The sequence below is a fragment of the Pagrus pagrus genome (assembly GCF_965226575.1).
Source record: "Pagrus pagrus genome assembly, chromosome: 6".
NCBI classification, from domain to species: domain Eukaryota; kingdom Metazoa; phylum Chordata; class Actinopteri; order Spariformes; family Sparidae; genus Pagrus; species Pagrus pagrus.
The window spans coordinates 332,617-343,990 of record NC_140190.1 but is presented as its reverse complement, the minus strand read 5'-3'; the positions used below and the strand labels follow the sequence as shown (position 1 = coordinate 343,990).

Here is an 11,374-nt window from a genome sequence, read left to right as displayed (position 1 = left end):
CTCTATCGAGAGTCCAGAGAAGTTTCGCTGTGAGACAGACCGGGACATATCTTCACCTCTCAACAAGACTGTGAAGGGTGTTAACTTTGATCTCAGTCCAGCTGCGTCCCAGCCAGTCGGAGGCTTGTTGAAAAACAGACCAGATGACGTGTCAGAGTCTGACTGTGCAGGACGGACACCTCTGGGGGATTTCAACCAGGTAGGCTCCTGTAGGACGTCTGACCTAAACTCCACGTCCTCTCAGGACAAACAGTCCAGTCTTCTGACGCTCAGTCCGTTCAAAGACATCATGCCAGACTCCTCATCCACTGTGACCTCAATGCCGGCAGAGGTCGGCTCTCCACAGTCCACAGAGGTCGATGAATCTTTGTCTTTCTCTTTGGAACAAATCCTGCCGCCTTCTGCAGTCTCACCCAAAGGTCCTCTGGGAGACGGAGTCTACTCCAACGGACATGTCAGCAATTTGGACAACAACAATGAGCCGACGTCAGCTCCGAGGTCAAACCATAACGGCCGCTGTGGAGAAGGATCAGAGGAACACATCCATGGGCTGTCAGAGCTCATCTCAGACGTTCCTCATGACGTCGATCTCTGTTTGGTGTCGCCGTGTGAGTTCCAACACCCGAAGACTCCGGAGAACCATCATCATCGTCCCGTCAGCCCCAGCCTCGCCACCGGGACCTCACCTGACCTCTCTGATAACAACAACCACTCACAGGATCCAAGCAGCAGTGACTGCCCCTCAGCTTACAGCCAGGAGACTCCGCCCACATCCGTCAGTGAGTCCCTGCCAACGGCGACAGACTCTGACATCCCCCCGAACACCGAGGAATGTCCCTCCATCACAGCAGACATGGACTCTGATGACGACTCCAGCAGCCTGTTCCCACACGATCATCCCAGTCAGCTCTACGGCCACACATCCCACGACCCCCCACCTGCCCCCGTCAAAGATCTGCCCCCATTACCACCCCAGCCCGGAGCCTGCACCGTCGACACAGAGGCTGACGGTCTGAACAAGAACCTGAAGAGTTCAGCTGCCAAGAAGAAACCCACAGGTACGACACAGAAGGTGACCTCCGGAAGTACGACGGCTCACAATGGGAAGACCAAGGTGGGCAGCTCCATGGGGTCCCTGAGGACGACCTCCAGCCTCGACACCAAACCATCAACACGAAGTTCTCTGGGAGGATCCAGGATCGGGACCGCAAAACCTTTATCCTCAGGTACGACTGCAAAACCTTCATCCTCAAGTAGGCAAAGTGCTGAGAACACTGATCGATACGTACCAACAGCAGCCAGGTAAAAAACGGTAGCTCTGATTTGTCACGACACGATATGTCATAAACTGATAAAGACTTTCATTTTTTGGTTTTTGGCAAATTTCTGGGCTGTGAAGCCTCAAATGAAACACCAGAAATACACGTTCAGTCATAATCAACAGAGTGTTTGTTGTCACGTGATATCAGCCGACGCTGCCTTTCCTGTTTTTGCCTCGTTTGAATTAAGTTTTTCAAAACAAAAACCTGATGTTGATGTTTTTTAAGTTGGTTCTCTGGATCCGGCAGGTTCAAGTTTTCGGTTCTTTTCAATTAAATATTGATTTAATATCTGAATATTTCAGTAACAACACCAATAAGACATTCTGCTGTTGATTGTATTAATTATTGATTATCAGTATCAGTGATTTTTCTGTCAGATTGCTGATAAAATAAACTAATTTAAAAATGTGCTACTTTGGCTCTGAACACCATCTGATTGTTTACACCACATATCAATAGTATACAAACACCGAGTAATAGAGCCCGACCGATAAAGGATTTTTAAGGCCGATACCGATACAAATATTTGGTGATTTAAAAATCCAATATTATATCGGCCGATATATATATATAAAAAAAATAAATCCAGAAACGCGTAACAAAATATAAACAGATTTCCGTAACATTAGTTATTTGTAGTTATTTATGAGTCCTCACTGAAATAATATGATTTTGATGAGTTTGTTTTATTGTCACAACAGAACAGAGGAACATCAAAATTACTAGCTAAGTCAGTTTCACTCTCGGCTCACACCTAACAGCAGCAAAACTGGACATGGTAGTCACAAATTTTGTCATAGTTAAGAGAACTGATGGGATGTTCTTTTAATTGTTATTCAAGCAATGTATTTCTCCTGACAGCTGCCAACTTACCATGAACACACTCCACCGATGATCTCAGTCATGGATAACTGGTTCGCTCTGCCCGACTCTGGCTGGATCAGCTGCTTGTCGGGTTTGTGGCGTTCTAAACACGAGTGTTGCCAACAGGGACGTTGTAGAGCGTCCTCTGGTGGACAAACTATGCAACGCCAACACTCATAACATGGTTGAAGGGTGTTTCGTTCGTTCTTATTTTATTTTTTAAATATTCATTTATCGGCCATTATAAATGCAGATACAGATAGTTTGGAAAATGCTTAATATCGGCCAGCCGATATATCGGTCAGGCTCTACTGAGTAATCTGAATCTGCAGTAACTAGTAACTAAATGTATCAAATAAATGTAGTAGAGAAGAATAAAGTAGCTCAACTCAGATGGACAGTTTTTATCATGACGCTGGTCAGAAGAGCTAAGGACACCGTGCAGGGTTTGATTGGGTCAGACAGGTGTCCTCCTCCCAGTGGGTCCAAAGAGGGTCAGGTTCTAGATTCGAACTGAAGACTGAAGACAAAGTTAGGAAAATGTCTTGCCAGTACTTTTCCAGGCTTCTGTAACCGATGTTAAGATCCATTTGAATCATTTCAAACGCAGCTCTGTTGGTTTCGCTGTCTGAAGCGTTGCTCCACTTTAATTCAGACTGTTCATCAATTTTAATCTGGTTCTTCTTCCTCCAGCTTCCAGAACTGCTGGTTCTGCTGGTTCTGAAAGTTCTGCGGTGTATGTGGACCTTGCCTACCTGCCGTCAGGCGGCGCCTCCTCTACCGTGGACCTGGAGTTTTTCAGACGTCTTCGCGCGTCTCATTACATCGTGAGCGGGGACGATCCTGTGAAGGAGGAGTCGATGAGGAGCATCCTGGACGCTCTGCTGGAGGGGAAGAGCAGCTGGCCGGAGGTTCAGGTTGGTAACAACACCGAGGGTTTGTTTTCTTCTGTCATCTGTTCTCTGACTGGTCCGTTTCCCTGATTTGTCCTCAGGTGACTCTGATCCCGACGTTTGACTCGCTGGCGATGCACGAGTGGTACCAGGAGACCCACGACAGGCAGAGGGACCTGTCAGTCACCGTGCTGGGCAGCAACAGCACCGTGGCCATGCAGGAGGAGACCTTTCCCGCCTGCAAGGTGGAGTTCTGAAGCCCCGCCCACCTCGCAGAGGAGACTGTTGCGACGGTTACACTTAGACCAGACCAATGGCGGGGCCTGCAGTGTCCCTGCCCCCTTCAGTTGAATCATATCAGTGAGCACGCTCTGTTAGTCCCACACGGAGGAGACAGGAAGTCCAGATGAAACGGTTTCCTTTACACTTCCTGCTCCTGTGTGACGTCACTGCATGATTAACCCTGTCACTTCCTGTCAGTTCGTCTCTGCTGGATGAGTAGCTTCAGCTAACAGACGTTAGCCTGTTAGCTGGAGGCTAAATATCAACACTAACATCTCCGTTTGATTCGATTAGAATATTTAATGATGTCACAGAAATATATTTAGATTCTTTCTTCAGTCAGGTTCTTTAAAACGAGCACAGAACTGTTACTGAGACAAAGCACACGCACAAGTACAGATAGCTAATGTCAGCTAATGTTGGCTAATGTCAGCTAATGTTGGCTAATGTTAGCTAATGTTGGCTAATGTCAGCTAATGTTGGCTAATGTCAGCTAATGTTAGTGCAGCTTGCTCTTGATAACAGCAGAGCTCAGTGTCCAGTTTCAGTCTTAGATTGATTTAGTTTTTTAGTGTTAATCATAAACAGATGATGACATCACCTTGTTCTCAGAATAACGACCAAACTTGAGATGTTTTCTTGTAACTAAGACTCGATGATGAAGAGATCTGTCTCTTTATTTTAATTACTGACTTGATGTTTAACTGAGCTCTTTATCTTTTATGGTTTGATGACAATCAAACAATTGAACCATCTTTGTTTTACTGTCGTGAATCTTCATGTTTCATTATTATGAAATCAAGTTATTTGATGTTTGTCTGATAATTCTGAGTAAATCTCATTTTTATCTTTAAATTTAAAGAGATATTTTTATAAAGGTACAGACACATAATTACAAGAAAAACATCTCCAGTATTGATTGATTGATTGTAGAGTCTGTAGGTCTGATCCAGCAGTCGTAATGACTCGTTAGTCTTCACTCAGTTTAATGATATTTGGAACCATCTGTTGCCTCTCAGCAGATCTCTGATCAGTTTCCACATGTGAAGGTTTGAACACGTCTGCATGCAGCACAGATCTCAGGTCAGATCTCACCTGTCTGTCTGTGTTAATCTACTTTGATTCATGTACTTTGAGTTTTGATTGATTATTCTGGTCTGACTGCAGCTCACTTCTGTCTGGCTCTGAATACTACATTACCCATGAGCCTCAGCTGCTGAACCGATCCAACGTCTAAAAGTTAATCGATTTATCAAACAAGCCCGGCAACAGAGTGTGGAGCTCTCTGATTGGACGGTTCTGACAGCAGTGCATTCTGGGACTTGCAGTTCTCCTCACATGATTAAAGCAGTCGGTTGATCCGTGGGGTAAAATCAATATATTGATATCCGATCAGAAAGTTCCTTTTATAAATTTTCTCTGTGTTTTTAATGTTTTTTTGTTCCTCAGTTTAAAAACGTCGACTGAAACCACAAAGTCCTTTAAATTTTATTGCTGCCTCAGAAAACAGAAACATTTCAACCTTTAACTTATTTATTTATTTCCTCTTTTTAAGCAAATTGTCCTTTTTTGAATCCACGTCTGAACTTTGGTACGAGCTCCTCGCCCACTTTCTCACCGATCAGCTGAACTTTAATCATATTGATCCTTAAATGTTTCACGTCTGGTCTGATTCATGAACCTTGAACGGCTCAAACACACAAACATCCTGATCTTTGCCAAAGTTTTAATTGATCTGAAGGTTTGTTTTATTTGTTTTATTGGATGATAAAATGCTGATTTAAAGGAGCAGACAGCTGTTTTATTATCATTCACAACATTTCCTGTTATTGTAAAATAAAACGAGATCTGAACCATAAAGTCGAAACACAGAGAGAGAAAAGTTTATTATTTAAATAAAGTCGTGATTTGGAGAAAAAAGTGAAGTTTTATGATAAACAGAGAAAATTGACTTTGAGTTTTAATGTTCAGAATTATAGAAGAAAAACTGCAACAATTCAGTTTCTATGTTTTATTCAAAACTATAAATTAATTAATCGACTTTTTTGATATTTGATTCATCTGCTGTCGGCTCAATGAATGAATCCAGAACAAACAGATCAATGAATCCAGAACAGAACCGACACACGTTGTGATTTTCTCTCCAAACATTGACTTTGTTTTCATGATGTTCTTCTCTTCCTCCTGCCGGATCTTTGATTCAGTTTTGTGTTTTATTTTGAAAATGTTTTCTCCACTTCCCCCTCTCCCACTACACACACACACACACACACACACACACACACACACACACACACACACACAGATGTAATGTGTGTATTGAAACACTAATTTTAAGGATTCTTTCAAAATAAAAGTAGCCCTTCAACAGTGCCTGCCGTGTGTTTTATTGTGAAAATCTGTGTGACTATTCAACATGATTGGTGATCGATCAGAACTGACAGTAAAGTTCTGATTGATTGATCAGAACTGAGGTCCAGATCAAATGTTTTATTGATTGTGAACAACCTCATCAATACATCTGATTGATTAGTTTACTGTATGTGTGTGTGAGACCGGAGAGGTCTCTCCACCTGTCTGTCTATCTCTCTCTCCCCCATCCTCCCCCCCAGTGGGCGGGGCCCTCCTCTCTCTCTCTCTCCCCCATCCTCCCCCCCAGTGGGCGGGGCCCTCCTCTCTCTCTCCTCCTCCCCACCAGTGGGCGGGGCCCTCCTCTCTCTCTCCTCCTCCCCCAGTGGGCGGGGCCATCCTCTCTCTCTCTCCTCCTCCTCCCCACCAGTGGGCGGGGCCCTCCTCTCTCTCTCCTCCTCCCCCAGTGGGCGGGGCCATCCTCTCTCTCTCTCCTCCTCCTCCCCACCAGTGGGCGGGGCCCTCCTCTATCTCTCTCTCCCCCATGCTCCCCACCAGTGGGCGGGGCCCTCCTCTCTCTCTCCTCCTCCCCCAGTGGGCGGGGCCCTCCTCTCTCTCTCCTCCTCCCCCCAGTGGGCGGGGCCTTCCTCTCTCTCTCTCCTCCTCCTCCTCCCCCAGTGGGCGGGGCCCTCCTCTCTCTCTCCTCCTCCCCCAGTGGGCGGGGCCCTCCTCTCTCTCTCCTCCTCCCCCCAGTGGGCGGGGCCTTCCTCTCTCTCTCTCCTCCTCCTCCTCCCCCAGTGGGCGGGGCCCTCCTCTCTCTCTCCTCCTCCCCCAGTGGGCGGGGCCCTCCTCTCTCTCTCCTCCTCCCCCCAGTGGGCGGGGCCTTCCTCTCTCTCTCTCTCTCTCCTCCTCCCCCAGTGGGCGGGGCCCTCCTCTCTCTCTCCTCCTCCCCCAGTGGGCGGGGCCCTCCTCTCTCTCTCCTCCTCCCCCAGTGGGCGGGGCCCTCCTCTCTCTCTCCTCCTCCCCCAGTGGGCGGGGCCCTCCTCTCTCTCTCTCAATTCAATTCAATTCATTTTGCTTTATTGGCATGACTGTTACAAGAACTATGTTGCCAAAGCATCAAGAGTCAATGAAAACAAAACAAATACAACTCACAGAATCAAATATGTACAAATATAATACAATAAAAAATAAAAATAAATAAAAAATATATATATTTATACTGTATACCTTATGTGTGTGTGTGTGTGTGTGTGTGTGTGTGTGGATGAAGTGCTGTCTCTCTCTTATACACAGATTGGGTGTCATTAGACAGTTGCAAGTTCTTATATATAATTTAAAATATATATATATACAGTTCATATTAAATGATGATAATAATAATAATAATATATAAAATAAAGAAATGAAAAACAACAACAACAACAATATTATACCATAGCAGTAATGGTTGTGGTCAGCATTTGTGTGTTTCTCTAGTTTCATGGCAGAGTGTTACGTATTGTGCAGCTAATTTTACAAATGGTGGATCTTCTCCCAGACAGACTTTTAACAGCTCATCACATGTTTTTCCCTGATATGTTGGATCTGCTGCAGTGATCTGCTGGAGGAAAACCTCTCTCTCAGTCTGGTACAGGGGGCAGGAGAGGAGGAAATGGGCCTCAGTTTCTGTTCCTCCTGAAGAGCAGTGTTTACAGACTCTTAATTCTCTGGGCTTCACTCTTTCTTATGCCGACCTGTTTCAACCTGCAGCTGATGGTCGCTGAGTCTGTACATTGTTAGTGTTTGTCTTTGTTTGGGGTTTTGTATGCTGACCAGATATTGTGCTGGAGAAGACTCTCTGTCCAGTGAGCGATAGCACTCCAATTTATTGATGGATTTGATTTGATTTTTCCAATTGTCAATGTAAGTCTTTTTATTCTCTTTGTCTATAGATATCAGATGAGTTTTGGAGAGAGTCTGGAGGTCTTGGGTTTTGAGGTGGCAGGTTTCTCTGGTGTTTCTCAGAGGGTCTGTCTCTGGACAGAGGCTGTTACTGAGGAAGGCTCTGTGGTGACAGGAATCAGGATCAGCTTGTGCTAAGTGAACCTGGAACTTAATTGACCTTCTGATCATGCGTAGAGAGAGAGGGAAGTGTCCCAGCTCTGCTCTACATGCATGGTTTGGACAGTTTCTGTGGACCTTGAGGATTTCCTTGCAGAATTGGAGGTTAAGTTTCTCAGTGGGTGTTGTGTCCCATGAGGTGCCTCTGGGTCATCAGAGGGCCCCACACTTCACTTCCATACATCAGGATGGGTTTTATTACACAGTTAAATAGTTTTAGCCAAATTGTAACTGGAGGATTGAATTTATATAGTGAGCTGTTGATGCTGCAGTCGCCCTGCGTGTCTTTGCTGTGAGGGAGTTTATTGCTTTGTCAAAGCTGCCTGATGAACTGATGGTGATGCCCAGATAATTATATTCCACTGTATGCTGAAGTGTGGTCCCTCTGACCTGAAAACATGTTTGGACTCCTGTAACGGGCCTTTTTCTGGAATACCATGACTTTGGTTTTGTCAAGGTTGATATCTACTGCCCAGTTTTGACAGAACGTCTCCAGCAGAGAGAGGTTCTGCTGTAGGCCCTGTTCTGTTGGGGACAGTAGAACCAGGTCATCTGCATACATGAGGAATGTGATGTCTTTGCCTTGTAGATGTAATCCCGGGCTTGAGGACTGTTCAAGAAGAGTGGCCAGTTTATTGATGTAGATGTTGATCAGAGTGGAGACAGGCTGCAGCCTGATGCTCCTTTTCCTTGTTTGAAGAACTCTGTTCTTGTGTTTCCAGTTTCAACAGCACTGGTTGTCAGAATATTTGGATTTGATTAAATCATACATTTTACCCCCAATTCCATATTGGAGAAATAACCCGTTGTGCCAAATTGTGTCAAAAGCCTTTTTTAGATCTACAAAACATGCAGATATGTTTCCTCTGTGTGGTCTGTGGACATGCTGTTGGATGAGTGTATGCAGAGTGTATATGTGGTCAGATGTTTGATGTTTGGGTAAAAAGCCAATTTGGCTTCTAGACAGAATATTATGTTCAGTGAGATAAGAGATTAATCTGGAGTTGAGGATGCTACAGAAGAGTTTACTCAGGTTGCTGTTAACACAGATGCCCCTGTCACTGCTGGGGTTATACCTGTCTCCATTTTTAAATACAGGAGAAATGAGCCCTTTATTCCAAACACTGGGGTGATATCCAGAGGCCAACACCATGTGGAAGTGTTTTTGCACGGCAAGTTGGAGTTTTAAGTTACTGTGTTTCAGCATCTCTGAGTTAATGCTGTCTATACCGCAAGCTTTTCCATTTTTAAGGGTTTTGATTGTGTGCTGTGTTTGTTTAATGGTGACGGGGCGGTCGAGGGCACATCGGTTGTCCTTCACTGTCCTTTCTAGTTCTTTCAGTTTGTCTATTGTTAAAATTTGGTTCTGATTCAGACCCTGACACTCTGGATTTTTATTGAGTTTTTTGTCTTCTTTCGGGGCTTGGACATGTTCAAGCCGTCCTACAGGTCATTTGGGTTCCTGTGTTTCCTGTTGGACAGTTTTCTCAGGTTCTGTCTGGATACAGCACTTTCTTTATCGAACCAGCGCTCTTTTTGTTTCATGCTGGATTTTTTAGTTTGTGAGATTTTTAATTTAGATTCTTTTGCCAAATGAGTAAATATCGTATTTAAGTGATGTGTGGCCAGATTTACATTTTCTCTTTCAGGCTGATATTGGGTGTTGAGAAAAATATCAATCATGTTGTGAATTTGAGCAGAGTCTGGCGCGGCAGTGGAGGCAGCAGTGCTCTCCTCTGTCCACTTGTATCTCCTCGGTAGAGGAAACAGCCTTGGCTCAGGATTTGGATTTATGGTGGTTGACAATGACTTTTTCAGAAATAAGGAGATCTGGCTATGGTCTGAAAAGGGCTGTAGTGGTGATACAGTGAATGCATTTATATATTGTGGTTCAATGTCAGTAATGGCATAATCTACAACACTGCTACCTAACACAGAGCATTGTGTGAGTCTGCCCAGAGAGTCTCCTCTGACTCTGCCATTAACAACGTACAGACCCAAACCTTTACACAGTTGTAGTACCTGTTTGCCAGTTTTGTTAACCGTGTTATCATAGCTTTGTCTTTGTGTGTTTATGCAGGTCTGGTACAAAGGGGGACATTTGAAAATATGTTTGTTTCCTTCATAGTTAATGAAGTCTGGCTCTCTACCAGTTCTGGCATTAAGATCGCCACATATTAAGACTGATCCTAAACTTTGGTAGAAGGAAATTTCCTTCTGGAGTTCCTCAAAAACCTCCTCTGCATAATAGGGGGAGTTTGAGGGTGGAATATATATATATATATATATATATATATATATATATATATATACATATATATTGCACATAGACAGACGTCTCTGTTGTTTTCTAGAATATTTGAGTGAATTTTAATCCAAATGTGATTTGTACCTTTTTTAACTGGTGAGATGTGATCTTTATATTCTCCTTTGTACCATATGAGTAAACCACCTGAATCTCTGCCATTCTTAATATGCTTGTGTTTTACAGAGGGTACAATGAGTTCTCTATGATCGTTTGGACAGTTAGATTGATTTTGGTTTCGATTCCAAGTTTCATTCAATATTATTATATCTACATCTCTAATATTTTTCAGAAAGTCAGGGTTTGTTGATTTCAAACCACAAACTGAAGAGCATATGCCCTGAATGTTCCAGCTACTTATTGAAAAAGATGCTATTTTCTTTACCTTAACAGAATCGTGTACCACTTAATATCCGATTTACAAGCAAAAACAAACGTAATGTGATCAAAATGAACAAATAAATAAAAATAAAAATAAAAATAAAAACAAAAAATAAAAAGTTAAGTATATGTTAAATGTTAAGTGATTATGAATTATTCAGTGTTGTTCTACTTTCTATTAGCTCAGTAATTTAGTATAGAGTAGCGTTGCAATGTCTCTTATCTGTTTTAGACTCAGTTCAGTGGGTGAGGTGTTGAGTCTGGCGGCTGCAGCATCATAACTGTCTCTCTGAGCTGGAGACTGGATCTGAGTCTGGGCTGGCTGCCGCTGCTGCTGCTGCTGCTGCTGCTGCTGCCAACTGGCGTGGTGTGGTGTAGTTGGGTTGTGGTTCTGAGGGGGTGGAGCTGAGGTGTACAGCAGTGGTGTGGCGCTGGGTCCATGAAGAGGTGGGGGTAGAGGGGGGAAGTAGTGTGGTACTGTGGGGTGGTGATCCAGAGGGGGTGGGGTTGAGGTGTACAGCAGTGGGGTGGTGTTGGGTCCATGAAGAGGTTGGGGTAGAGGGGGGATGTAGTGTGGTACTGTGGGGTGTTGGTCCTTAGCAGGTGGGGCTGAGGTGTATAGTGGCAGGGTGGTGCTGGGTCTCTGAAGAGGTGGGGTTGGGGCGTAGTACCTCGAGGCAGGTTTGAATCTCCGTGAAGAGCTCTGGCCACTGTTGGTGGTGTCTCTAGTGTGCTGTGACCTTCTGTGGAGGTTCTGGTAGTTGGGTGTGCTCTTGTTGGTGATGTGAGGTGTTGATCTGGTGCGGTTGAGAGCTGTGTCTTTAATGTCTTCGATGAACAGCCGCACACCGCTCTGGTTTAGATGCAGGCTATCA

General features: G+C 44.4%; 1 protein-coding gene across 1 annotated transcript in view; it reads left to right on the top strand.

Annotated features, from left to right (window-relative positions):
* The window catches only part of map1sa (microtubule-associated protein 1Sa), a 13,752-nt gene extending 8,018 nt beyond the window's left edge, over nucleotides 1–5,734 (top strand). Inside the window, exons 5-7 of the mRNA XM_084354467.1 lie at nucleotides 1–1,226; nucleotides 2,880–3,103; nucleotides 3,181–5,734. The exon at nucleotides 1–1,226 is cut by the window's left edge and continues 1,817 nt beyond it. Of these exons, the coding sequence (XP_084210593.1) occupies nucleotides 1–1,226; nucleotides 2,880–3,103; nucleotides 3,181–3,336 (1,606 nt within the window). The 3' untranslated portion in view covers nucleotides 3,337–5,734. The remainder of the gene's footprint in view (nucleotides 1,227–2,879; nucleotides 3,104–3,180) is intronic.
* Nucleotides 5,735–11,374: the final 5,640 nt, after the last annotated feature.